This window comes from Hemibagrus wyckioides, linkage group LG03, assembly GCF_019097595.1.
Source record: "Hemibagrus wyckioides isolate EC202008001 linkage group LG03, SWU_Hwy_1.0, whole genome shotgun sequence".
Classification (NCBI taxonomy): domain Eukaryota; kingdom Metazoa; phylum Chordata; class Actinopteri; order Siluriformes; family Bagridae; genus Hemibagrus; species Hemibagrus wyckioides.
This window is the reverse complement of record NC_080712.1, coordinates 21,993,583-22,020,468: the sequence shown is the minus strand read 5'-3', so window position 1 is coordinate 22,020,468 and position 26,886 is coordinate 21,993,583. Positions and strand designations below refer to the sequence as shown.

At 39.0% G+C, this 26,886-nt stretch overlaps 2 protein-coding genes across 3 annotated transcripts; one reads left to right on the top strand and one right to left on the bottom strand.

Moving 5' to 3' along the window:
- Positions 1 to 4,812: 4,812 nt before the first annotated feature.
- gabrb1 (gamma-aminobutyric acid type A receptor subunit beta1) lies at positions 4,813 to 18,449 on the top strand. Of its 2 annotated transcripts, XM_058386037.1 has the most exons (10): positions 4,813 to 5,735; positions 5,836 to 5,927; positions 6,039 to 6,106; positions 9,957 to 10,177; positions 13,560 to 13,642; positions 16,239 to 16,373; positions 16,852 to 17,004; positions 17,184 to 17,254; positions 17,366 to 17,434; positions 17,526 to 18,449. In XM_058386037.1, exons 1-10 carry the CDS (start codon positions 5,644 to 5,646, stop codon positions 17,871 to 17,873), a joined length of 1,332 nt encoding a protein of 443 aa, XP_058242020.1. In that variant the 5' UTR covers positions 4,813 to 5,643; the 3' UTR covers positions 17,874 to 18,449. The 2 variants fall into 2 exon arrangements, with proteins under 2 accessions (XP_058242020.1, XP_058242019.1); XM_058386036.1 differs by having other exon boundaries at positions 4,815 to 5,735; positions 17,184 to 17,434.
- commd8 (COMM domain containing 8) lies at positions 18,444 to 25,191 on the bottom strand. The gene is made up of 5 exons (XM_058386039.1): positions 25,099 to 25,191; positions 24,480 to 24,635; positions 22,135 to 22,287; positions 20,751 to 20,906; positions 18,444 to 20,634 (listed from the first exon to the last, which is right to left on the bottom strand). The coding sequence occupies exons 1-5, from the start codon at positions 25,141 to 25,143 to the stop codon at positions 20,614 to 20,616; spliced, it is 531 nt and encodes a 176-aa protein (XP_058242022.1). The 5' UTR covers positions 25,144 to 25,191; the 3' UTR covers positions 18,444 to 20,613.
- Positions 25,192 to 26,886: the final 1,695 nt, after the last annotated feature.

The following is a 26,886-nucleotide window of genomic DNA, read 5'->3' as shown; positions in this document are numbered from 1 at the left end:
CTTGGCAATGACATCAGATGGTGTGTGTGTGTGTGTGAATGTGTGTTTGAGTGTGCACATAATTCTGGTTAATCAGGACAATACAAAGGTCTTCATTAGTTTCCTGCTGTGTCTATGTTTGTATATGTTTGGAAGGATAGAGGTCAATGTAGGAGAAACAAACCAGACCTTCCACAGTACTTCCATGTTACACAATACTTACAATTATCAGGAGTTTTGTTGGTTCTGTACATAACAGAGGATAAAGGAGTCAACAATAAAGGTGGCTGTCTGTGGCTGTGTACAATTTCTGTGGTTTTAGCTGTAAAGTTGAAGACAGAATAGAGGAACAGAAGAAGAAAAGAACAAAATATGTCAATTCATCATACCCAAACCAATGTTGCAGCAACAATATGCCAAATTAGGTGAATAAATTTCCTGGAAGGGCAAAGAAAACAATCCAAACTCTCTTCACTCTGAAGCAATAGAAGAAGGTGGCCTGGTCTGATGAATCACGTTTTCTTTTACATCACATGGATGGCTGGGTGCATGTCCGTCGCTTACTAGGGGAACACATGGCACCAGGATGCACTATGGGAAGAAGGCAAGCTGGCAGAGGCAGTGTCATGTTTTGGAAAATGTTCAACTGGAAAACCTTAGGTCCTGCCATCCATGTGGATTTTACTTTGACACATACCACCTACCTAAGCACTGTTACAGACAATGTACACTCTTTCATGGAAACTGTATTCCCTGATGGCTGTGGCCTCTTTCAGCAGGATAATGTGCCGTACCACAAAGCAAAAATAGTTCAGGAATGATTTGATGAGCTGTGGGATGTGATGTACAAACAAGTGCGATCCATGGAGGCCCTACCTCGCAACTTACAGGACTTAAAGGCTCTGCTGCTTGGTGCCAGATACCACAGCACACCTTCAGAGATCTAGTGGAGTCCATGCCTCAATGGATGTTTTGGCAGGAAAAGCAAAATATCTTCAAATTAATTGATAATATCAATCCCATTTCTGCTCCCAATGCTTGTTTATAAGCATCTAAAATTTGGTGTTACCTTCAGCGACTAAATTCTGTGTAAGGTTATCTGCACAGAGGAATAAACACCTTACACTGAAAGCCAGCAGTGTCCTGACTAATCAGTCCTGACTTGCAGCAATAAAATAATTAACTTGGTTATACTGATTGAAAATGTTGATTTTCAATCTGCAGGTGGAACACCGGCATACTGGTAAAAAAAAAAGGGTTAAGAGGATGTTCAGTACATTACACATCATTTATTAATCTTTTATAAAAAAAAAAAAAGTTGCATGTAAATGTTTGTGTAAACCAATCTAAACACAAAAACCGTTCAGACATGCAACATTTCATTAAAACTGGAAATTTTCTTCATACTCTTGTGCATAGGTTACTTCATGCCGATCACCTCTAAATTACCAGGTGTGTGCAAGGCAGAGCTGATTTGCATTTCGTGAGACCCACAAAGCTCCTTACAAGGCTAAGCTCACACAGCTGAAATAACAAGTGACAGGCAAAAATAGTCTTTCTCAGAAGTACAGATAAATTAATTAGATGTGAATGAAATGAAGTGAAAAGAAAATGAAATGAAACTGAAAAAAAAACTACTGTACCCAGATGAACATCAAACATATCACACTGGAAACTGCTATGTTTAATTTGTGTGTGTGTGTGTGTGTGTGTGTGTGTCTCGGCAACTCTTGGCCAGATGAACTTCCAACTGTGTCGAATGGCTTGTCCACAGAAAGCAAATGGTTTGCAGAACACTAGGGCACATTATTACACATTGCAGTTTGAGACATACCTGATCGGTCACTTAGTGCTGTCTCTAATGTAATTATGTATTGCATTAGTAGAACATCCTGTGACAAATGGAACTGGCTAACACATTGCCTGAGCCCACCCTCTTTTTTATCTAAATTGAATAAGTGGTTTTTATTTGTTTTAATTTGGGATTTATTTTGGCTTGCTTTTATATGATTTTTATCCCATTTTACCAAAACTTTTAATTCCAAACAATTCTCCACATCTGCACAGAAGAGGAAAGCTATTAACAAAAGCTTGACTAAACAAATAGGTTTTCAGTCTGGATTCAAAGATCCTCTTCTGTTTCTAAATCCTAGAAACTAATTGGACACAAAATATGTTTGTACCAGGCACTCAGGCTAGTGATTTTCCATCCCCAAGACATGAATTAAATAGCATATCTAATGTAAGAGACAGTATTATAGCAAATGTTTCAGTCAATTATCCAAAGGAAATTGTGTTTGGATTATTGTGTGGTAGCTTTTTTGCTAGGAGATATAAAGAACAACAAAAGAAATAAAATCGGGTGACATAGTGGGTAATAATATTAATACCACTCTAGGTGCTTGGGTTTGAAACATATAGGGATCAGGTTCTCCTGTTTCCTTCCTGAAATATGCAGGTTGGTGGATTTGCTATGTAGTAAAAAAAAACAAAAAGCAAATTAGTGCCCTGTGACAGACTTACACTAAAAAGTCTATTGAAAAAATATTAACAAAGTTGTAAAATTAATTAGTTTTAGATAGCTAATTAACTTTACTTCAACTGAACCAACAATTTGGTGATAAAATATACTTGCCAGCCCCATTACACATGACATAGCTCCTCTGTTTTGTTTTTATATGTTAAAATGAGACTAACACTATGAAAAAGAGCGACATAATTAAATAATTAAGCAGCAAAATACCTGAAGTGATTTCACTGCAAGTTCCCCTCCCTGCAACTCAGAGCTCATCTTCAGCGCACAGCTGTGTATGTGATCTCACTGTGTTTCACCTGTGGTTCTTCCTCACTCATATTTTTAAGTAAAGGTTCTCAGTATAAGTACTTTTCTTAACAGTTAATTGGCATAACCATGTTTATGTAAAGAAAACTGAGAAATTTGTCAAGCCCTGAAAGACCCACTTTTGAGTGTAGCAGACAGACAGACTGAACAGATCAATATATATATAAATATAATATTTTATATATAATATAAAAAGATGTATTGAAAACTGCACTAAGTGTCTATAATAGAATTTTAATTACATTTAATAATTGTCCAGCATTATTAAGCTTAAGCAAACTTCATGAAGACATGGTCTACCAAGGCTAGACTGAAAGAACTGTAAAGGCCTTTGCAGAGCCCTGACCTCAACCCCACTGAACACCATTGTGCTGGATGAATTGGAATGTTGACCGTACCCTGGGCATCCTAGCCTGACATCAGTTTCTGACCTCACTAATGCTTGTGTGGCAAAATAGGTAAATCCCCAGCCTCATATTGGTTTTGTAATGGGATGTTTAACAAGCATATATACTGTAGTGGTTAGATGTCCACAATCTTTTAGTCATATAGTGTACCTTGTAACTGTGTTCAACATAGAATGTTGTCAGAGTGTGCAAGCCACATGCAGGAGAGCTATTGGCATTAAAAAGTGTACCATAATTCAGCAAAATTTTGAAACCAAACAAAAGACTTGACACTAGCCTATTAGATTCAGGCACTAGTAAAGGGAAACACACGTGTCTTCTTTTTCCTCAACCTTTGCTGGACACAAGGACACCCTGGTGCATACACATTTCTGGTGTACAGACATTGTCCACTCCATAATCCCCGTTTCCTTCTCCCAGTCTTTGGGATAATATTCCAAAGATTAGGCTGAAGTAAAATCTATTCCTTTGGCTAAAGAGCCCCCTAGAGATTAAAACACAATATGACATGACATAGGATTTGTAGGAGCAATATGTAGACCAGTTTATTTATTTTTTTTAATGCTGAAAGAGCCAAAAGGTTTCACATTGGTTAGCTGAGATTAAGGTTGGGAAAGACAATTACTCAAACTGCACAAAGAAAAACCTCTATATGTGTGTGTGCACCAATTGTATGGCAAAATTTGTTTCCTTTTCTAGATCTACAAAAACTGAATGCTGACACATTCATAACACTCTTTATCAGTGGGCTACTATAGAGCCCAGTCTAAAAAAGCAATACATGAATTGTCAAATATAAATATAATAAAACCTGGATTTGTCAGCATGGATTTGTCTATTTACAGCTCTTGGGAAATGGTGCAAACATTGAGATTAGTCCATTGGTGGTAGAATCTTTCTGGATTCTAAATAATTCTCTGGGTAAACATTAATGAAGCGGGAGCAAAGGTGGGCTTAATGTATTGAAATACTATATCTGTTAGTTAGTAGATGCGACAGAGGATGGCACTCTTGAACTGTAAAAGAGCATGGACTCCGACTGCATACACACTATTTCTAACACATAATTCTAAACTACAAACAGTAAAGTCTAACAGCTAGTAGGAAGTGGTAGCTCAGTGGTTATGGTGTTGGAGTACTGCTCGGAAGGTTGTGAGCTTGAATCCCAAAATCACCAAAGGTGCCACTGCTGGGTCATTGAGCAAGGCTCTTAATCCTCGGTTGTATAAAAGAGATAAATGTAAGTACCTCTTCATAAGGGCGTCTTCTAAATGCTGTAAATGTGACAGCTCCCCATTTCTGAAACTGTCACAAGCCACTGGGTGCCTCGTGTGTTATAAAACAATAATTCCCACTGGGAGACATTTGTGAGGGGTAGAATACAAAGTGATCTCTCTTAGAAGGGATGTGATATGGTTCTTCTCTTTCTTACTCGAACGATTCGGAGGCCAGGAGTTGCAGCAACACGTGTCTTAAGGCAGAGACTAATGGACTGAGGAGCAGCTCTAAGTTGGTTTTGGGGAAGGGTGGAGAGAGGGTGTGATTTTTTAATACTGTCGATTAGAGGTGATTGATCTTGGCCGGATATCTATAAAACGTTAACATGATGTTTGTTATTCTTCTTATTAACATTAATATTAAAGTAAACCTCACCCATCTTTGAGAACTGTAGAAATTTTGAGAAATTCCGTATGGATGTTTTATTGGCTACTTTTTATACGCCATATATCACTTTGCACATGGCAAGCTACACGTTTTCTTTCAGAAATAATGCCCGATATCTCTCTCCATTCATCATTCATGCCTCCACGAGTTATTAATGCATTCTTTTTTTCCCCAGGCGGCGCGTGAGATTTTTTTATTCCTTTTCCGGGTCCTAAAGAGTAATTTACTCTTGTGTGTGTGTGTGTGTGTGTGTGTGTGCGCGTGACGCGTGGCCAATTTAGAAACGGCGCGAAAAGAGCTCGCGCAGCGGAGCGTCTTCGTGCAGCTCCAGCAATAACCAGAATCTGCGCATTTTAGTGATTCGTGCGACACCTCGGACAGGAGTGACGATTAGACGAGAGAGCAGGCGAGTATTGGTCTTTGTTGCACTTCTCGGTTTCTCTGCATGCTCAAGCAGGTGCGGAGAAGCCGGAGCGCTTGGAGCACTCTGCGCCGCGCCAGGAACAATGGGATCTGACCGGCATACTGATACACTTCTCGCGCTGCGTCTCCATCACCTCAGCACCGGCGGCTCCGGGAGCAGTTCTGGCGCACTCTTTCCTCTCCGCTCCGCTTTTCTTTAGATCAGCTCGTCTTTTTTTTGTTTTGCATATTTATGCTTGTCACGTCGTCGTGCGTGCATCGCTGCGTGCTTGAAATTGCGGGACCGTTTTGGAAGTTGGGACGGCGTGAGCTCCGTGTGTCTGCGCGATGTGGAGGGCTGGAGAGTGCTGGCGTACGGCGCTGCTGATGCTGCCCGTGCTGATGGCCGTGACACTCGGCCGCACTCCGATATCACACAGGTAAGACTCACACACACACACACACTCACGTACGCAGACGTATACATTTGTCTCTGCTCTCTGTCATGATTTTATCCAACATCACTTTGTTCTTCTGTAGGGTTAATGAACCCAGCAACATGTCGTACGTCAAAGTCACCGTGGACAAACTGCTTAAAGGCTACGACATTAGGCTCAGGCCCGATTTTGGAGGTAATGAACTTGTGTAGCACAGGTAAAAAGCCCTGTCGATGTGGGTGCAAGTGATCGTGCAGTGAGGAATGATGATTTGGTGTTACAGATTTGATGGATTGCGTTTCGCAGGTCCTCCGGTTGACGTGGGGATGAGTATTGACATCTCCAGCATTGACATGGTGTCTGAGGTGAACATGGTGAGTAACGCAGTAGCACACAGACGCTCATTATACCTGTATGCTCATTAATACAGTATGTTTGTTTCAGTTTATTTATTTATATCTGTGTGTGTTCATGAGGACTGTCAGACGTGCATGATAGTGGCTGTGTAGTGCAGTCTGTCTCCGGGGTCCAGCATAAGTAGATCAGGAGCGCTCCTAAACTTGCAGAACTTGTGTCATAGCTATAAGCTATAGAGTATAATAACAGTTAAATCAGGCATCATTATGCTTAAATACATGATGTTCATGGTTTAGAACTAATATTATATGGTAACATTATATATGATGAGTGTGGTGGTAGATCAGGACCTACATTAGTGCTTGTTGTTAATGATATGATGGGAAAGAAAGTATTGTTTGGTTTTCTGTGCTACTGGTATATTCCCTCTGATCGATAATATTCTGTCATGTGTCATACACATCAGTTAGACATAACAGCACAAAATCTCTTGTGTGCATTGTAGAATTTGTCCTAATATTACCAAAGATCATCTGAATACATATCAGCAATAATGAAAACTGAGGGATGATAAGATAGTACATCTGTCCTGGGAACAATGGACATAAAAACATTTAAATCAACTATATCTCCTCGGCAACTTTTAATGCTGCCTGTGGGTCTTTGAGGTGCTCTGGCTCTTTGACTGTGTAGGCCATAGGTATATTTCTGTTCTGACAAGGTGTCTCATCATCCCATGATGGAAAAGACGTACTAGTGAATTATGGATAGCAGTCTGAACAGAGCCATTTCCATGAAGGAGGTCATGCATTAGTTATTTTAGAGAGTAAATGTTGGCTTTGCAAGGAGGCTCCAGGTAGAGCAGCTCATCTACAGCAGTGGATTAATGTTAGACTGCACATGCTTTGCGTTATTATGTAAAAAAATATATCTGGATAGATTTGTGTTCAAGTTGATTATATGATTAGTGGGATTAGTTCTGGTTGTAAATGTAACAGGAAGTATGTTCACAGCAACTTACCAAGATTTAGCACTGTCTAGTAACTGGGTATTTATATAATTTTAATACATTTTCCCATTAGAATGTTAAGCAAACCGTTTATACTGATGCCTTTTATACTGATATACATAGCCCTTCAACTTTCTCAGCACTGTTTTCTGTCTTCGTTCTTTACAGCAATACAGACAGTACAATTTTTTAATTAGTGCTCAATGAAGTGATTGTTAAAGACATTGGTCTTTAGTGTTTGTTTAAAGGTACCCAGGGGCAGGTCAGTTATAGTACAGAAATGATTCTTGATGCATGCCTTTGTTGTATCCTGACTGGTGGTGGGTCTAGTTGAGCTGTGCTAGAGGCTGAAAGCGAACAGGTTGCAGAGCTGAGTTTGATACATGCTTTCAGGTAAGCCAGTGAAGGGATTGCATTAATGGGATGATGTGGGAGAACATGAGGATGCTGAAACAAGTCATATGGATGCATTCTGGATTTGTTGAAGGGATTTGATAATATGTAGAGACCAGACAGGAGTGAGTTGTTAATAATAATAATAATAATAATAATAATAATAATAATATCATTTCTATTGACAAGAGTCATTTGTTGACTGCATTTGTTGAAGATAGTTTGAGTTATTTTAAAAGGTTTTCTCAGCATTTGTCTTTATTATACACTCCTTACACCAAACCCTAACCCAACACATGGCATAATGCTGCTGTTTCAGAACCAGGCTTCATGATGCATTCGATCTCTGGCATATCAAAGTGCACTGCTGAGGGGAAAGACTTTGGTCTTCATCCTATACAAGCCAACAGAGCTTTAAATTTTTAACTGTTGGTCTGTGTGTGTGTGTGTGTGTCTGTTTGATGGCTTCACCCTTTTGGGCCCTTTACCTGTACCTCTCTAGTTTACTTGTTTCTAATAGATGAGTGTGGTGTCTTTACTGTGATGGTTGCTGAAAAATTAGGTCAATTAGGTCAAAATTAGGAAAGTAGGTCATAGAAAGGTACACTGCAGTATTTGCAGGGATTTTACCCCAAGTAACTTGTGATGAATTTATGTGGCTGCATATAATTTCTGAACACATGGCTGACCCTGATTATTTAATTAAATATCTGTGTCAAACAAGCACAAATTCAGTCTAATTGCATTTTTAGAATAATAGGCCAAAATAAACAATACAACTGATTTATAAGTAACTTATTTTTCACATCTTGCACAGAGAGGCATTTGTTAGAAATGGTCTAAACAATTTTGTAAGCCCCAAAGGAGATGCTATCTAATGTGACATTGAGTAGTGGCTATCACTTACGCCTTTAGAGTAGACAGGGACTTGTTGCTGTCAAGCAGTCCCCGAAGAAAGATTAATATTTTAGGGATTGGGCATAGATTTCTTTGAACGGCTTCTGCCTGTGGGTATATGAGTAAGGATTTTTTGTTCCTCAGTTGGTAAATCACTCGCTCTATGGCCTTGTTGCTGAATTCTGTGCAACTTGAAAAGAATCAGCAGTAAGAGAAGAAAGGCAGATAGTAGATTTTAAGGCCAGTTGTGGTCCAGTGTGCCCTGTTACAGATGTCTAGATCTTCCAAGTCAATAGGCACTGTGCTGACTTGGCATTTGCAAAGCATGCTGCCAATCCTTTCCCATATCTGAAAAAGATATGATGTCACTGAGTGTATTTCTTGTCAGCATGTCTCTGCATTGTTGTACAGCACTGGCAGATGAGTTACTCTAAGTGAGGCTATTGATGAGGCCATCTGAGGATCTTAAGTGCATGCGGATCTAGCTAGATCTGACTGGCAAGCATAATATTGTTTCCTACACATTAAATGTTAAGAGTTGATCAGCTATACAAATATGGCCATAGTTTGAGATTACAGATTAAATGTTTCGCATGAGGATTTATTGTACAATAAAGAAAGCATTGATCCATTGCTTACATGGCAATGCATGAGCCCTACATGACTACAACTCCAACAATCAGAAAGTTTTCTGAAACTTTGTTTCCCCTAAGGTGTGCTCTGAATTGCTAGTATAAGCATCTTTGTAAACTGCAAACTATTCTGTATTGTGTGTGTGTGTATGGCAGCACAGATAAAGTGAAAGAGGAGGGAGTGCAGGAGCTTCCTTTCCAGATCAGCAGCAGTCATTTGAAACATTTTCAGTGGATTCAGAAACATCCCCTTGGGCCATGCTTAGAGACCTAGATGCACTTCACAAATGATCTCCATGATCTCCATTTTTTTTAATCCTTTGCTTTTGTCAGTTTAGAATAAAATATAAACTCAAGATTTGATATTGGCAAAGAAATTTGTTGCTCAGGGGCAGAAACCCAGTTTCCCCAGAACACTGTGAAGGAAACAAAAAAAATACAAGAGGATTATACATGGAGACATGTCTATCAAGAACAGTCTGCATTATAACAGTAGTGAGAAACCACTTATGCAAGTAGCTGAAATATGCAAATTCCATACCATTTCAGACTAGATTTCTGAATGAAACATACATTCAGGGATAAGACAGATCAAATATCAAAGCTCAGATATGTGTGAAATGGCATCAATCTTTGTGGGCTATTTTCTATCTGTGTGTGTGTGTGTGTGCTACTGAAGTTAAATCCATTGTGAAGTTTATCTGAATTAAGAACAAAATACATTAACTCAGGTATGGATTAGGATATATATTCTGATAATATACCAACCTCATAGAACATAAAGCATAGAGACATCTTTAGGGTCAGTGATCTTACCAGCATGATTGTTAGATCAGTTAATTAGGTGGTCAGGTTATTCATTTCATGAGTATCAACTGGAAATATAACAACAGTTTGTGATAAAAACAAACAAATGTATGTGTGCCCTTTCTGCAGGACTACACCATCACCATGTATTTCCAGCAATCATGGCGTGATAAACGCCTGTCCTACACAGGGATTCCTCTGAACTTGACGCTGGATAACCGTGTGGCAGATCAACTCTGGGTGCCTGACACTTACTTCATAAATGACAAGAAATCTTTCGTTCATGGTGTCACCGTCAAGAACCGCATGATTCGGCTGCATCCAGATGGAACTGTGCTCTATGGCCTCAGGTTAGTGGAGGGGTGTTTACTGAACAAACTGGTATACTGGCTGTGTTCAGGTCAGTTATTTCCAGTATTCATAATAGTGTCTCTTTATTTCTGTGCTTGCAGTGTTTGTATATGCGTGTTCTAGTTCAAGCAGTATTCCCCTGGCTTTCCCAATATTACATTTTTGGAGTTAGTGAGTGTGTGTCATATAGAGTTTGTATGGTTCCTGTATACTGTTGATAGATGAAGCCGGCTTTGCCCTACTTAAGCAAGCTCTCTTCAAGCTGCTCATGTCAGATGGAGTTAAATACAGTTTTTGTAGTTAATATTCTTTGGACAATAAAAATTTTACTTCTAGAAATAGGACATATAGTTTCTGTTCAATTTCACAGTCATTTCCTTATTACAAAATTTTCAAACAGTATTAGAGATATTAATAGTGAAATAAATCAGTTCAGATTTCCCATTGTAAAAGTGATAAAATATTCTCTTATAAATTTTATTCCTAGTTTGCAGTGAGTAATTGCATAAATAACACTACACATAAAGTAGAAAGGTGAAACAATATGTAAGTGAGGTTTTGGCTTATGCTTAATCGTCTCTGTTGTGGTTAAGGGAAAACATTGTGCTTATATACATATTTACATATAGTAATGTTCTATTTCACACCTTCTCAGCTCCAGAGGTCTTGTAGTTATCACTAAGATAACCGATGACACAATATTATGAGGATCTGACCCACTTTAGCACTGCCCAAAAGGTATTTGGAGATGCTGGACTCATGCCACCTGCTAGTCTCTGTTTAGATGGCAGAGTTCCCTTCATCTTTCATGCATCATTGATGAGCAATTGATCTGATGAATGAAAAACCACTGTCAAGTCAACAGAGTACTGTTGGGCACATACTAAATATAACAAGCAGCATTCAATATACAAAGCCCAGGTTCTTGTGTTCATGACTGTTTCCTGGACTGCTAAGTTGCAGTTCTCACCAACAGGTGCAGGTTTATGTAACAGACCGTAAGAACTAGTAATATATTGTAAATCATACAGAATGTTACAACTAGTAAGACGTAGTGATGGGCAGATCAACATTTCTAGCTTGTTGATATGGTTTAATCTCACTGTAGCGTTCTACAGATTCCTTGTTCCTTTTTAGTGAGAAAGCTGTTTGTCTCCACTGAGCTAGAACTTGCTGAGACAAGGATGTTTAGAGTCTAGCTGCAGGCTGATAGACCACTCCTGGAAGCCCCTTAATTCCAAAAGGCCCAAGGGAACACCCTGTGGCTGAAGACAGTGAGCCTATTGTCCTTGACAGGAGCTAATACAACATATAGCAAGCAATCTGGATTAAATCAGTAAGCCAATAATGTCTTCTATGCATTGTAATGACAGAGTGACTCTCATTCTCAGTCAGTCTAGCTTCACAATAATGAATTGTGTCTCCTGTTTTGCTGGTTTCCAAATTCAGCATGAAACTAGTTCATCCCTCTCAAGTCTAGATTCAGGCAGAACCCAGTGTACTCCTTTCAAGCAAGGAAGTAGAGAGTTGAGTAGAACCCCTTGTTCTGAACTATAGTGTCTACCTTTACACACCTTTGTTCAAGAGTGAACAAACTTCCTGGCCTTGAGACATCAATATGAGACCCCATTAAGCTTACTGCTTTGAGATAAGAACTTTGTTCCTTCTTGGACAGAGGTCATGGGCCCTGAAAATGGGCAGACACTGGCAGAAATATGAGAGGAAATAAAGGGAAACCCACAAAAGCCCCTGCATGCATGGTAGGGAAGTGTTCAATATGGTGAGCGAAGACCTCTCAGCTACACTAATGGCGCATATTCCCTAGGTCACCAAATGAAAGGTGATATGAAACTCAGAGCTTTGAGAAAGAACACACTTACTTCCTTTTGGTGTATTAATTTGCACACACACTTAGTGATCCTCAAGTGACACTTGGGTGGAGTAAATCACAATGCATGTGCTTAATTAATCCATTGAAATAGACACCTTCTGCTCACTGGAGTTTAGGGTAGAAATTTGTAAAAATGGATATTCATTTCAACAAACATGCAAAACTAATGTATGTGAAATATCAAGATCCATTATATAAACCATAAAATAGAATAAATAAATACAAATACTGTACAAATATTGTACAAATAATAGTTTTGAACTGTAATATTGCACTCAAGGATTGTAAATTGGTGATAATTTTAATAAGTAATAATGGTAAAGTTGTATTGTACATGGTAGATAATGGTGATATTGTAATGTGCACGAAAGGCCCATAATTACTATAGCACCCATTATTGATTATTGCACATGAAATTGCACATGAAAATGTCCCAACACTTCAAGGGAGGAATTGTACAGTTTAATTGCCACAGGGACGAAAGATTTCCTAAAGCGCTCAGTGCTACACTTTGCAGGGATCAGTCTCTGACTGAATGTGCTCTTCTGATTAACCAGCACACTGTGTAGTGGATGAGAAGAGTTGTCAAGGATTGAATGGAGTTTTGACCACATCCTTCTTTCAACAACAACGTGAACAGAGCCAGCCCTCCTGATTAGTTTGTCCAGTCTATTTCTCTCTGCCACCAGTCAAATTAAATTCAATTAAATACAATGGATTAAGCTGCTTATATACTATATATATGCAAACCTTTAGTAAATCTGGGCTTGTTAATAGAGGTGCAGACACTAACAGATGCTAGAGTGCTGTATGTACTTATTTGTAATTAATGATTAGATAACTGTCTCTGTTCTTCTGAACAAATCAATACAGGGGGATAACAGTTTTGTTGTTGCTAGTGTGAGTGGGTTCCTAGGTGTGTCTCTGCGCTATGTGTCTAGCAGCATGGCTTATTTTATACACAGAACCATCTGGAGCTGTCTGAAGCTGAAATACTAAAAAAAAAAAGTCTTTCCAAAGTTTTGCTATGTGCAAGAGTCAGTTGCTGAATGTCTACAGCAGTGTTGATTAAAGCACACCATAATTAAGATCTAACTTGTGATATTTCACTGTGATGGCAGCAATGACTGAGATGGTGTGAAGGCAATTACCAGCACAGGAAAGAGAGATGGAAAGCAGGAGATTGTGCAGAATAACGGGGGAGTCAGAGGGAGGAGGGAAGGGCTGTCAGATGTGCGTCTCTTGTAATAATATGATGTGCTGAAAGATGTGAGCAGCGTTTGAGGTAATATTTATATCAGGTGAATATAATTGTTGGGTCAGAATTGCTTATATGCTTATTTATCAAGTATATTATGTATAAGAACAACACAGTCTGTAAATATAGAAAACCTTACCACTTGAGCATTTCACTTCAAACCAGTTTTTAATGGATAACAACTGTTTGTTCAGTGAATTGTGTTCAGATATACTGGTGTTCATTTGACTAGGATAACTACAACAGCAGCCTGTATGATGGACCTGCGGAGGTACCCACTGGATGAACAGAACTGCACCCTGGAGATTGAGAGCTGTAAGTCTTGTTTAGTGCTCATCACAAAGTAGTCACAATAACCCAACCCTAATATGTTCAACTCTTTGAGCTCTAATGGCTAATATGAAGAATTGACTGTCTACTGTCAACTTTTTGTGGTGCCAGTCAATCAGTCAAATCTCTTTAGTGCCTCATTGGGATCCATGTTATCTATGCTTGTATAATATACAGAACTGTGTAAATGTCTTATACTGACTATGCTCTAAATAAGTAAACAGTAAAAGAAAGTTATTTGGTGTGATGAACAACTAAAACAATATCAATTCTCTTATTTACAGAGTTGTGTAGTTATTGTAGAGATTAGCTAGTTCATCCAAACATGATCTTGATTCTGTTTTTCTGCAGACTTGTGTGATTTCTTTGTTTGACCAAACACTAGGTTTACATTATGCAGTATAATTTATAATATATACTGTGATTTATACAACTTGCACATATTTATATCTCAAAAGTGGCCTGCAACAATATGAAAGTGTACACTTTTCACTTTTTGTTTAAATAATATCTTGGTAGCCTAAGACTGTTGCACTTTATTACATATTTGAGTGTTTCAGATCCTTCTTTAATTGTATTTCCAGTGAATAATCTAATGAACATCTTAAAAATAACTATCTGATACGTCTCATCAGTGATTAACTTTGCAGCCCAGACTGAGGCGAGATCTTTTCTTTTTCTTTTTCTTTCTTTATGCTTTTGTGGTGTCTCCAGTGAGGAAGTAGACCTATTTTTCTATACTGAATAAAAATGTTTACAATTATTTACAATATTTAGAATGAACGTAGTTTATTTTTTATACTGAGCTGTTGTCTAGAAATTAACATTTAAAATCTACTGTTTAAAATGAATTATAATGTGAATTATGATTACATGCCTGTATGGAAGATGCCTGCATTTGCATATTAACACACTACATATATGGACAAAAGTTTGGGAAACACCTGACCATTACATACATATGTGCTTTTGAACATCCCATTCCAGAGCTATTCCTTTTTTTTTTTTTTTTTTTTGCTGTTGCTTTTACTCTTCCAGGAAGGTTTTCCACTAGAGTTTGGAGCATAGCTATGGGGATTTTCCTATTCATCTAGGAGCTTTATTGAGGTTAGGCACCGATGCAAGGCCCAAAGGCCCGTGGCACTTCAGCATTCCAGTTCATACCAAAAGTGTTCATTGTGGTTGAGGTCAGAGTTCTGTGAAGGACCCTCGAGTTCTTCCACACCATCCACTCAAACCTTCATGAAACCTTCATGTGCACAGGAGAATTGTCATGCCGGAACAGGTTTGGGCCAGTGAAGGGAAATGTAATGCTACAGCTCACAGAAACATCCTACACAATATAATTGTGTGCTTCTAACTTTGTGGCAATGATTTGTGGAAGAAACACATATGGCCGTGCTGGTCAGGTGTCTGTATACTTTTGTCCATAAAGTGTAGATAGCATATTGAATGAGTGCTTTTCTCTCTCAAAGAATGGCCAAATCACTTTTTAGTAACATTTTTTGATGTTAATGGCTGTTATACAACAAAGAACTTTTCTGTTGCCTGCCTGCTAGACAGTGGTTGTGATTTGCTGTTTGTTCTGTGGGGAAAACAGCTGTGAGGCTGTTGTCTTGTCACGTCTTTAAGACACAACTTGCAACATACAAGAGACATCATATTACTAAAAATTCATCATTTCAGCCATTTGGAGAAGAACACTAAACACTTACTGTATTTAAACTCTTTGTTAATCTACTTTATGCAAAATGTGATCATAATTGACATAATTAATTAACTTTGCAGTTTCTTTTTGTCATTCTTTCTTTATGCTTTTGTGGTGTCTACAGTGAGGAAGTAGGCCTAGTTTTAATGTTTAAAAAATATTTACAATGTCTTGCATCTAGGGTATTTGGGTCTGTCTCAACATAACGGCTAGGCTTAATTTTTTTATCGTGTATATTATTAATATGTATATATTCTATTTTGCTCTGTTTTCATGTGTCTTACGAGTATTTTAAGGCTAAAAGAAAAGAAACTCCTAAGAAATGTCTATGAATGATTTCCTATGACACCCCTGCAGGCAGAAGATGAAGAAACATAACAAGTCTCTGTTCTGTAATTAAACTCTAATGTCCTGGAGCTCTGTGTTCCCTTTTAGAAAAGTAGCAGAAATCTGCAGGGAGGGAAAATCCTGTCAGCTTATTCTAAATGAGGAGTTCTCACTGAGCTGTTCGCACTATTTCAGTGCTGTGCAATCACACTGATTTAGTGCCCAGACAAGAAAGTGTGGGAACGGCTGGCTGGCACCTCTCGTCTTTGCTCTGCCCTGAAAACTTAGCAATGACCAATATACACTGACTTTGCAGTTTATTAGGTACAACTGGCTTAAGCATCCCCCCCCAGTGTTCATTTAACAGTGTACTCTGTTAGCTGCTACTGTTTGTATTCATTATAAGTAACAAAATTTTTTATATGTAATGACTCCATAACAACTTCATAATGTTCTCAACAGCTTTTTATTCCACTCAGATTCAATATTATGAATATGAAAATCTCTCTCTCTCTCTCTCTCTCTCTCTCTCTCTCTCTCTCTCAGATGGGTATACCACAGATGACATTGAGTTTTATTGGCAGGAGGGAAGTTCAGTGACTGGAGTAGACAACATTGAGTTGCCACAGTTCTCCATCATTGACTATAAAACTTTGTCTAAGAAGGTGGTGTTTGCAACAGGTAAAGTACATCTGACAGCTGTCTCAAATTCATTGCTTAAAAAATGTACTCTATACTATTTTTTTAAATGACTTTTTTACTGAAATAAACAGGAAACAGTCTGTATAGTTTTGTATTAAAGTTTGTCATCTACTGTATTTAAATATCTTCTTTAGAAGAAATCAGATGAACTGATGAAAGCTACTTTTTTTCTAAATGTAGGAAAATGAAAATAGCATGATAGTATTTCTCTAATTAATGCAATTACAGTTACAATTTGAAAATATCCAGTGGGTCAAAACAAAAAATAATTATGTTACTACAGTGACTTATTACTATTGTGTATAATTTAATTCCTGGTTTGGTATCAAATAGTGTTATTACAGCAGTTGACCAGCAAAGGTTTGGATTTAAAAATATCTATAGCTTCCAAAACATGTCAGAATGTGTTTGTTAAGAGAGGCCCCACAGACATTGCTCTCATCTCCACCCCTTTCAGGGTCATACCCTCGTCTGTCCCTGAGCTTTAAGCTGAAGAGAAACATTGGATATTTTATCCTGCAAACCTACATGCCCTCAAACCTGATCACCATCCTGTCCTGGGTCTCCTTCTGGATTAATTATGATGCTTCTGCAGCACGGGTAGCTCTAGGTGTGTGCGTGTGTGTGAATACAACAAATGGCTTGCTGCATTAATCACATAAAGCATGCTAATGAATTCAGATTTAAGTACCTGATGACTACATGATAATTACATTTCCGTATTATTCCCATTTTCTTCTCTTTTATAACCTCAGGCAAGTTATATTTAGTCTTACTGTATCTCTGTAGGAATCACTACTGTACTGACCATGACTACCATCAACACCCATCTACGAGAGACGCTACCCAAGATCCCCTATGTAAAAGCCATAGATATATATCTAATGGGCTGCTTTGTCTTCGTGTTCCTTGCCCTGCTTGAGTATGCATTTGTTAACTACATTTTCTTCGGCCGAGGTCCTCACCTACAGAAGAAAGTGGCAGAAAAAGCTGCTAAGAGCAACAATGAGAAGAGCAGACTGGAGAGCAACAAAATCCAGGTGAAGACCTGATGTCTTTTTAAAAGCAGTGCCACGTATTCCTGCAACTTTGCTATCTTAAACCCCACCTCCACTTGTTTCTTTCGCTCAGGTGGATGCCCATGGAAACATCCCCCTTACCAATCTTGACCTTCGCCTCACTGGGGCGGAGATGCTCGGTGGTCTTGGTGACCCTCGGAATACGATGTTCTCTTATGACAGTGCCAGCATCCAATACCGCAAGCCCCTGACAGGTTGTGACCTTTACGGCCGGCCGACTGCTTCCCTCGAGCGGCCGATCAAGCACAAGAAGAGTCGCTTGAGGAAGCGGGCATCTCAGCTTAAGGTGAAAATTCCAGACCTGACAGATGTGAATGCCATCGACAAGTGGTCACGTGTCATCTTTCCCATCACCTACACTTTCTTCAACCTAGTCTACTGGCTTTACTATGTCCACTAGGGGACAGTACTGCACTCAACTTAGCTTCCACTTATCAGATCCGGTCAGGCTTTCTCAACCTAGGGGTTATTTAAAATTGCAATTTAATTTGATCTCCTGCCATATATAAGCTATACAGTCATCTAGATAATGTAATTACTATTAGTTTCTGATTAGAGCTTTCTATTTATCACCCCTGCTTCATGTGAGAATAGACTACAGGGGTGTGATGGTGCTGCATTTAACTGTGCAAGAATGCACTATAGCCCAAACAACAGATACAGCTGTAGGCAGCATTTAAAAGTCAGACAATATGGCTTTAGCCAATAAACATTATGTACCAGCCTTTTAAATATTTGCACTCTTTTGGGAAATTCTAGACTTAAAGGACACTGCAGTTTGGGTTGGGTTTTTTTGGGAGGTCGGCCCATGTGCTAATACACAATTGGTGCACTAAATATTTGCGCATTAGATAGTCCTTAGAGTTGCCACACTTAGCTCTTGTACATGTTTTACAACATGATGACAAATTAGCTGAAAATACAGCAGGGATATATACAAACAAACATATTTTAAATCTTTTCACAAAACCTGTGTAAAAGTATGTTTCTTTAATTAAGAAGTCAGGTACTTAAAAAAAAAAGTCATTGTCATAATTTCTTGTACTAACAAACATTACCATGGGTTATTGTATACTCTTAACATGGCACAGCAGCCAAGTCTTTTTTTTTTTGTGTCAAATTAAAAGGCTGAAGAAAGAGACACTGAAAGACATCACAATATTCATAAATGCATGATTCGACTTAAATTCCCTGCTTCACACTGGGTAAAAACGTCTCAGTTCAACCACCACAAGCTCAGAATGAATTCAGCCTGGGTTCTGGTTTCTTTACAACCCTGTGGTTTGAGTGTCAACCCTTAATTTGTACATATATTAAGCTTTATATTTAACATGTTCACTGTGACTTGTGTGGTACCCAGGATCACCTCAAAAACAAAAGAGAAAGGCCAAAATGCAGACAGGATCTAACCAACCTGCTGTTATTTCTTCAGGCTTAATGTGTGCCTTTGAAATAAAATTGTGATATTTGACAGGGTCAAGCAGTAAGCAAGAGAGAAAACCTGCGGTGAATGAACTTTTCTAACTCAAATCTAACTCAAGGTTTCCATATTGACAAGGTTAGTTGGGCTTTTAAGATGCTATATGTTAAAAGTATAGATATTGCATAGGCATGCTAGTAGCTAATAGAACATTCCAGTATATCAGTGACAATCTTTGACTTGGAGAGGAGTATCCATGTAATTAATTCTCAGTGAGGTAACTGTACCTCTGCTCTTTAAGTCAATAAGAGATTATTGAAACATGATCCAGAGCAGACACACACACACAGTTACAACATGTCTGTACACTTTCTGATTAAACACAACATACACAATGCATACACATAAGACTTCAGTAGAAATGCTTGATGACCGGAGTTTTCAGCAAAGGCCAAAAACTGATTAAAGGCAATGCTGTTCTCATTTAAAACATTTAAAGCTGTTTATATAGCATAGTGAACTGAATTCATGCTTTTTATCTTTGTGCTCCCGTGCTGATGAGGATGTGTGCTACCGGTACACAAGTGAGACCAATGAGCGTGTATGTATGTGTGCGTGTTATGAACACAAGCACAGTTGTTCTTAAGAATCCTCTTAAACAATGAGAAACCTTGAAGGATTCAAATAAAATATTTCACCAAACTAGTGCCATTGTGATTTGTTTGTTGTAGCTTTAAAGAGAAAACATATTAGAAGACACTTGTGTCTGTCGAATGCCGTTTCCCTTCCTTAGTATATAAATTTTTCCCATCATCAGAGTATAATTTAACATATACAGTACCTCTTAAGAGCCCTTGGAAAAGAGTGCCTTAAGTTTCCCCCACAGATTTTCAGTGGGAATGAGAAGAGTAAGCTTTTTTGGCTGAGTAGCTCAACTATGTAGCATAAGGCAAATTGCTGAAGGGATAGAATAGTAAAAAAAAAAAAAAGTAGTTTATTTAATAATCAATTCCTTCGCCATCACATACTCATACAGCCAGGGTTCTCCTTAGAGGAGGGAAAATTAACCAAACTAACAGTTTAATTGAAACCCGAAAGACGGCTAGACCAGGGAAGGGAAACGATGAAGAAAATTCTAATCAGAGAGACTCTGCTCTCATTAATTATCTGTTACAGGCTCTGCTCACATTAATTATTATCTGTTACTCCTCAATGAGCAGTGGTTTATCTACCAGGAGCTTTGACTAGGTTAATGTGCATTCATTTCAATCTTCAGTAATTGACATGCGCTCATTTGAACAGTGTTCAATTCTATACATCATCTTCCATATTTATTCACCTTTTAGAACAGGGAAATGGCTTGTCTGATTTTTTTCATTTTTAAAAACGCATGAAGAAGGTGCAGATTTTTACATACCAATCTACTGATGTCTCTTTCAAATGAAATGTAGAAAATTGAAGCAAATATTGTTATATCAGTCCGCTTCCAATGCGGTTAAACATAATGATCTAAGCCTTAGTCAACACCATACAACCAACGGAGGCACTGAGTCACAGCTATTTACTGAGGCGACCTCCTCATGTGCTCGGCTCAATACACACAAATTCAGATACACACATTCATCCTTGTCTTTCTTTTTTCTGTTTGCACAGTAGCAGTGTCCTTTAAAAGCAGTTTCCTCGCTCCTGATCCATGTCCTTGCACAGTGACAGCTCCAGTTTATTTCATCTGCAGCATCACCTGTGAGAGTACGCAGTGTGTTAGAGGTGATGTGAGTGCAGGCATAAACATGCTAGTGTGCAGCTCCAAAAAGGATCAAATTCTGAGAAATGATGCATGTGAGAGAAAAAGGGTACCTTGTTAGCTGCCTCTAATGTGGTGATGAGTGTGTTTAGCTCTTCTTTGTTCATTTCTATGGTTACAGCTCTCTGGATTCCATTCTCCGTCAGGTCAAGACAGAGGTTCAGTAAAGGAGTGTTTAAGGATGACAGTTTATCGCTGGATAATGCAAGCTAAAAAGACAAAAAGGGTGGGATGAGATAGAAACAGAAAGCTATTTGATCAACCTAATCATCGTCTTAATTAGCAGGGCGAGAATTGCTCTGACCACATTTTGTTACGTTTTCTATATAATCCTGATAACAGAAAGATGGATACTGGCTGATTCACAATATGGATATTCTCTGTGTAACTGAGCCAAATGCAATCTTCTGCTGGAAAGTTATTCAAAGGCTCACAGAGAGCAAGCTTTACAACAATGTTCAAGTACAATATATACAGTACCTCACAAAAGTGAGTACACCCCTCACATTTTTGTAAATATTTTATTATATCTTTTCATGTGACAACACTGAAGAAATGACACTCTGTAAATGTAAAGTAGTGAGTGTACAGCCTGTATAACAGTGTAAATTTGCTGTCCCCTCAAAATAACTCACAGCCATTAATGTCTAAACCGTTGGCAACAAAAGTGAGTACACCCCTAAGTGGAAATGTCCAAATTGGTCCCAATTAGCCATTTACCCTCCTGGTGTCATGTGATTTGTTAGTGTTACAAGGTCTCAGGTGTGAATGGGGAGCAGGTGTGTTAAATTTGGTGTTATCGCTCTCACGCTCTCTCATACTGGTCACTGGAAGTTCAACATCGCACCTCATGGTAAAGAACTCTCTGAGGATCTGAAAAGAAGAATTGTTGCTCTACATAAAGATGGCCTAGGCTATAAGAAGATTGCCTAGAACCAGTGTCATGGTCTGGGCCTGCATGAGTGCTGCCGGCACTGGGGAGCTACAGTTCATTGAGGGAACCATCAATGCTAACATGTACTGTGACATGATCCCCTCCCTTCGGAGACTGGGCCGCAGGGCAGTATTCCAACATGATAACGACCCTAAACACACCTCCAAGATGACCACTGCCTTGCTAAAGAAGCTGAGGGTAAAGGTGATGGACTGACCAAGCATGACTCCAGACCTAAACCCTATTGAGCATCTGTGGGGCATCCTCAAACGGAAGGTGGGGGAGCGCAAGGTCTCTAACATCCACCAGCTCTGTGATGTCATCATGGAGGAGTGGAGGAGGACTCCAGTGGCCTCCAGGACCTGTGAAGATCTGGTGAACTCCATGCCCAAGAGGGTTAAGGCAGTGCTGGAAAATAATAGTGGCCACACAAAATATTGACACTTTTTGGGCCCAATTTGGACATTGAATCCCTAGACCGGACAACTTTACACTGTGCGTACTTTTAGCTGCCAGTTGAAGTCATCTAGTTGTGAACTGCAGATTCTGTTGGTTCTGTCCACAAGTGCTTGCTTGATCTCCTCTTGCCTGGCATGCACACACTGCAAAATAGCCTCTGCATGTACAGATTCCAAATCTCCCAGCATTTCCTGTACCTACACACGTGCACACGAAAAAGCAAAAAAAAAAATTAACTGTCTAAGAGATTAACATGTAATAAGAAGGTTTACATCATAATGAAGCATTCATCCTGGAAAGTCTGAATAGCCATAACATTAAAACCAACTGCCTGATACTGTGTAGGACCCCCTTGTGCCAAGAAAAAGGCACTGACCCATTGATCTCCACAAGACCTGCCATGAAGGAGTGTTCTTGGTCTTGCCTTGCCTTCTTTCCCATCCTGGTGCCCTCACTTTCCCTGGTAATTTTGCAAACCAACCAAGAGACCCACAAAAAACAAACAAACAACTGATTTATCAGACTAGGCCACCTTCTTCCATTGCTCCATGCTCCAGTTTTGATGCTCATACATCCTTTGTAGGGGGTCAGCATGGGCACTCTGACCAGTCTGCAGCCTACACAGCCCCATAATGTGATTCACTGTGTTCTGCACTGTTCTGACACCTTTCTATCATAGTCAGCATTAACTTTTTCAGCAATTTGTGCTACATTAGTTCTTCTGTGAGATCGGAACAGACAGGCTAGCCTTCACTCCCCATGTGCATCAATAAGGCTTGGGTGCTCATGGACCTGTAACTTTTGGTAGGTGCTAATCACTGTATACTGGGAACAACCAAAAAGACCTGCCATTTTGAGATGCTCTGACCCAGTCCTCTAGCCATCACATTTTTTGTCAAAGTCATTCAGATCCTTACGTTTGACCATCTTTCCAGCTTCCATCACATTAAGAGAACTGACTGTTTACTTGTTGCCTAATATATCCCTCCCCTTTTTAAAAGAGATTAAAATTCAACATTATTCAATTCACCTGTCAGTAGTTTTAATGTTATGGCAGTGTATTTTTTACATACAGATCATTATATATATAAATATATATATACACACATACAAACATACATACATACATATGTGTGTGTGTGTGTGTGTGTGTGTGTGTGTATATATATATATAGAAAGAAAGAGTTACAATATATGACCAACCGTTTGTGGACACTTGGCTGACACCCATATGTGTTTTTCCCCCAATTAACACAACTGACCAGGATGTCTTTGTATGCTTTAGCATTATAATATCCCTTCACTGAAACAAATAGGCTCAAACTTGCTCAATGCTTCTGAACACAAAGCAAATGTCAATAAAGACATAGTTAACAAGTTTAGAGTGGGAGAAATAGAGTAGCCTGAGCCCAGATCTCAACCCCACTGAACACCTTTGGGATGAACTGGACTGTGCCCCAGGCTTCATTCAACATCAGCAACTAACCTCACTAATACTCTTGTGGTTTAATGAGCACAACATCTAGATGAAAGCCTCATAAAATTAGAGGCTGTTGCTACTGGATGAAGGGGACCAACTTTATAAGGGTATATAAAAATTCATATACATTATATTGCCAAAGGTTTTGGGACACCCCTTCAGATCATTGAATTCAGGTGTTGTTTTTCAGGGGTTGGGCTTGGGCCCTTAGTTCCAGTAAAACGAACTCTTCATTCCAACGTGACTGTGTACCAGTGCACAAAGCAATGTCCATAAAGACATGGATGAGTGAGTTTTGTATGGAGGAACTTAACAGTTCTGCACAGAGTCCTGACCTCAACCCGATAGAACAGCTTTGGGATGAATTAAAGCAGAGACTGCGAGCCATGCCTTCTCGTCCAACATCAGTGCCCGACATCACAAATTCACTTCTAGAGGAATGGTCAAAATTTCCCATAAACACACTCCTAAACCTTGTGGAAAGCCTTCCCAGAAGAGTTGAAGCTGTTATAGTTGCAAAGGGTGAAACAGCTCCATATGAAATTCATGTGCATGTAAAGGCAGACATCCCAGTTTTGGCCTGGCTCTCAGTCTCCTCTCTAGTTCCTTGCTTTGTGCACTGGTGCGCAGTCATGTTGCAGGGTCATCCCCAAACTGTTCCCACAAAGTTGGGAGCATGAAATTGTCCAAATGTCTTGGTATGCTGAAGCATTAAGAGTTCCCTTCACTGGAACTAAGGGGCTGATCCCAACCCCTGAAAAACAACACCTAAATTCAGTATTTTGGAGGGGTGTCCCAAAACTGTTGGCAATATAGTGTAGGTGTGTTTTATCAGGAGTCCACATACTTTTGGCAATACAGTTTAATTTAAAGCCAAAGCATTATCTTTAACATGTAAGATTATTTAACCTCCTGGTCTGAGCATTTCTTCCCAACTGCGACTCGGAAGATGTTGGTTAGTGAGCTGATCAGTTCTCCCCACTCCAGTAGACTCCATGTTTCCCCATACTCCATGCGCTTTGGGAGACTTCGACCACAGAGCCCATCCACCACCCTGTGCAGGAGCTGGACAAGCAGTAACAACATTAGGTTTATTCATTATATGCATCAGAGGAAAAACTATTAATTGATTGAAAGCTATACGATGGCTAGACCAGGAAAGGGTAACTCTAATCAAAGAGACTCTGATCTCATGAGTTATTTTGCTCTCATTAATTACTTTGCATATAATACATGGGATACATCACAAGGAAAATATCTTAGGTTTTCCTGCAAACCCCTTAGGAGCAGGAACAAGTTCAACACCTCAGTGGGTCAGAAGATTGATTCCACTTATAATTGACACGAATAATAAATAGTTTAATTGGTTTAATGAGTCTTTATTAATGTCGTATGCTAGGGCTCGTTTTCCATATACATCTCTTTTTTCGAAACGGACTGCCTGCAACAATATATTTACACACTACACATTATAAAGCAAGTACAGTTACTTTACAAAACAACACACAATTCGCTTTCTGTTACCTACTTTAGGACACTCTGCTGGAGATAATTTTTCGAGCAGTTTTAGCATGGCGGTCTATCAGATCCTCCTTCATCCACTTCAGCTGACACTCATGTCACATGACTGAAGCTCTCGAGCGGTGTTGCCAGATCCGCGATTTTGTGGCGAACGTTGCTTACGCTTTGGGTGTAGGTTTTGGGTTGTACATACATTAAAATATACACTTTGAAATATAATAATTTGCTTGCTTTCAAATCATTCACTAACTGACGGCAAAATAATGAAAACCAGTTCACCACAAATAGTTAACTGGTCTACTTTTAATAGCATTTTTAATGAAGAGAGCCTACATAAAGCAAGGAATGTCGCAAAAGATATGTTTTTTGTTCATAAATCTACGTTAGAAATGGAGCGTATTGCTGTAGTTATAGTCGGGTTAGACTTTGAGGTTGTGTGTAGGGTTCGACGGGAGGTTTTGGCCCTGCTTTTATAGACTGTTTTTGTTTTGTTTGTTTTCTTCCTTTCTTTTTGAAACAGTGTTCACAGTTACACAAACTTGGCAACCCTGTTTTCGAGGTACACTGATGTATCGCATGCAATGCAAACATTAATTCAAGCTATAAAACTGATTACACATTTTGAGGCATCGAATAAAGTATTCCGGGTTTTTTTTTTTACTGAAGTATTTTTATATAATGAAAGCAAACAAAAGTGCCAAGATCATTTTAACCAATCTGAAGGTAGCACGTGCGGAATTTCAAAATAAAAGTCTTCTGTCTGAAAAAGAAAAAGCCATTTCCGAGAACTCTTGGTCACCTATGGTATCCTTATACTGTATGATGTTTTTATTAATGGTAAACTACTCACCAGCTTTAATGACCAGTTTTCTTGACAGTCAGTACATGGGCAATACAATACCGTGTTCTGCTGTACAAATGCATCACCAAAGGCATCACCAAAAGTCTCATGAATTCAGTTATAATTGAAATGTGCACCCAAATGAATAAACAGCCTCTGCTTTTGGCTATAGGATGGTAAGCCTTATTAATTTCTAGCACTAGTACTATAAGAACCTGCAGCCTACTTGGAGTGTTTTCATACTGAGAATTTTGTCACCTGTGTCGTTCTTTCCAAAGAAGCCCTGAAAAGTCAAAATAAACATGGCCTACATTCAGATGATTTACACACATGTACAAAATTGTTGGTACCCGTCCATTAAAGAAAAAAAAATCCCACAATGGTCACTGAAATAACTTGAAACTGACAAAAGTAATAATAAATAAAAATGTACTGAAAATTGACTAATGAAAATCAGACATTGATTTTGAATTGTGGTTCAACAGAAGCATTAAAAAACAATCTAATGAAACTGGCCTGGACAAAAATGATGGTACCTTTAACTTAATATTTTGTTGCACAACCTTTTGAGGCAAGCACCGCAATCAAGCAATTTCTTTAACTCTCAATGAGACTTCTGCACCTGTCCACAGGTATTTTGGTCCACTCCTCATGAGCAAACTGCTCCAGCTGTCTCAGGTTTGAAAGGTTGCCTTCTCCAGACTGCATGTTTCAGCTTTTTCCACAGATGTTCAATAGGATTTAGATCAGGGCTCATACAACGCCATTTTAGAATAGTCCAATGTTTTGGGGTGTTTTTAGCTGGGTGTTTTGGGTCATTATCCTGTTGGAGGACCCATGACCTGCGACTGAGACCAAGCTTTATGACACCTGACAGCACAGTTCGCTCCAGAATGCCTTTATGGCCTTGAGATTTCATTGTACCCAGCACAGATTGAAGACGTCCTGTCTGCC

What these genes read in the sequence shown, in the direction of transcription:
- gabrb1 (XM_058386036.1), top strand. Translation starts at nt 5,644, where the DNA reads ATGTGGAGGGCTGGAGAGTGCTGGCGTACGGCGCTGCTGATGCTGCCC. An exon ending in GCTCAGGCCCGATTTTGGAG is followed by an intron (nt 5,928 to 6,038) that starts GTAATGAACTTG and finishes TGCGTTTCGCAG; the next exon opens with GTCCTCCGGTTGACGTGGGG. An exon ending in ACTGTGCTCTATGGCCTCAG is followed by an intron (nt 10,178 to 13,559) that starts GTTAGTGGAGGG and finishes TCATTTGACTAG; the next exon opens with GATAACTACAACAGCAGCCT.
- commd8 (XM_058386039.1), bottom strand. Translation starts at nt 25,143, where the DNA reads ATGCTAAAACTGCTCGAAAAATTATCTCCAGCAGAGTGTCCTAAA. An exon ending in ACTTCAACTGGCAGCTAAAA is followed by an intron (nt 20,907 to 22,134) that starts GTACGCACAGTG and finishes TTGTCTTTTTAG; the next exon opens with CTTGCATTATCCAGCGATAA. An exon ending in CATTAGAGGCAGCTAACAAG is followed by an intron (nt 20,635 to 20,750) that starts GTACCCTTTTTC and finishes GTACTCTCACAG; the next exon opens with GTGATGCTGCAGATGAAATA.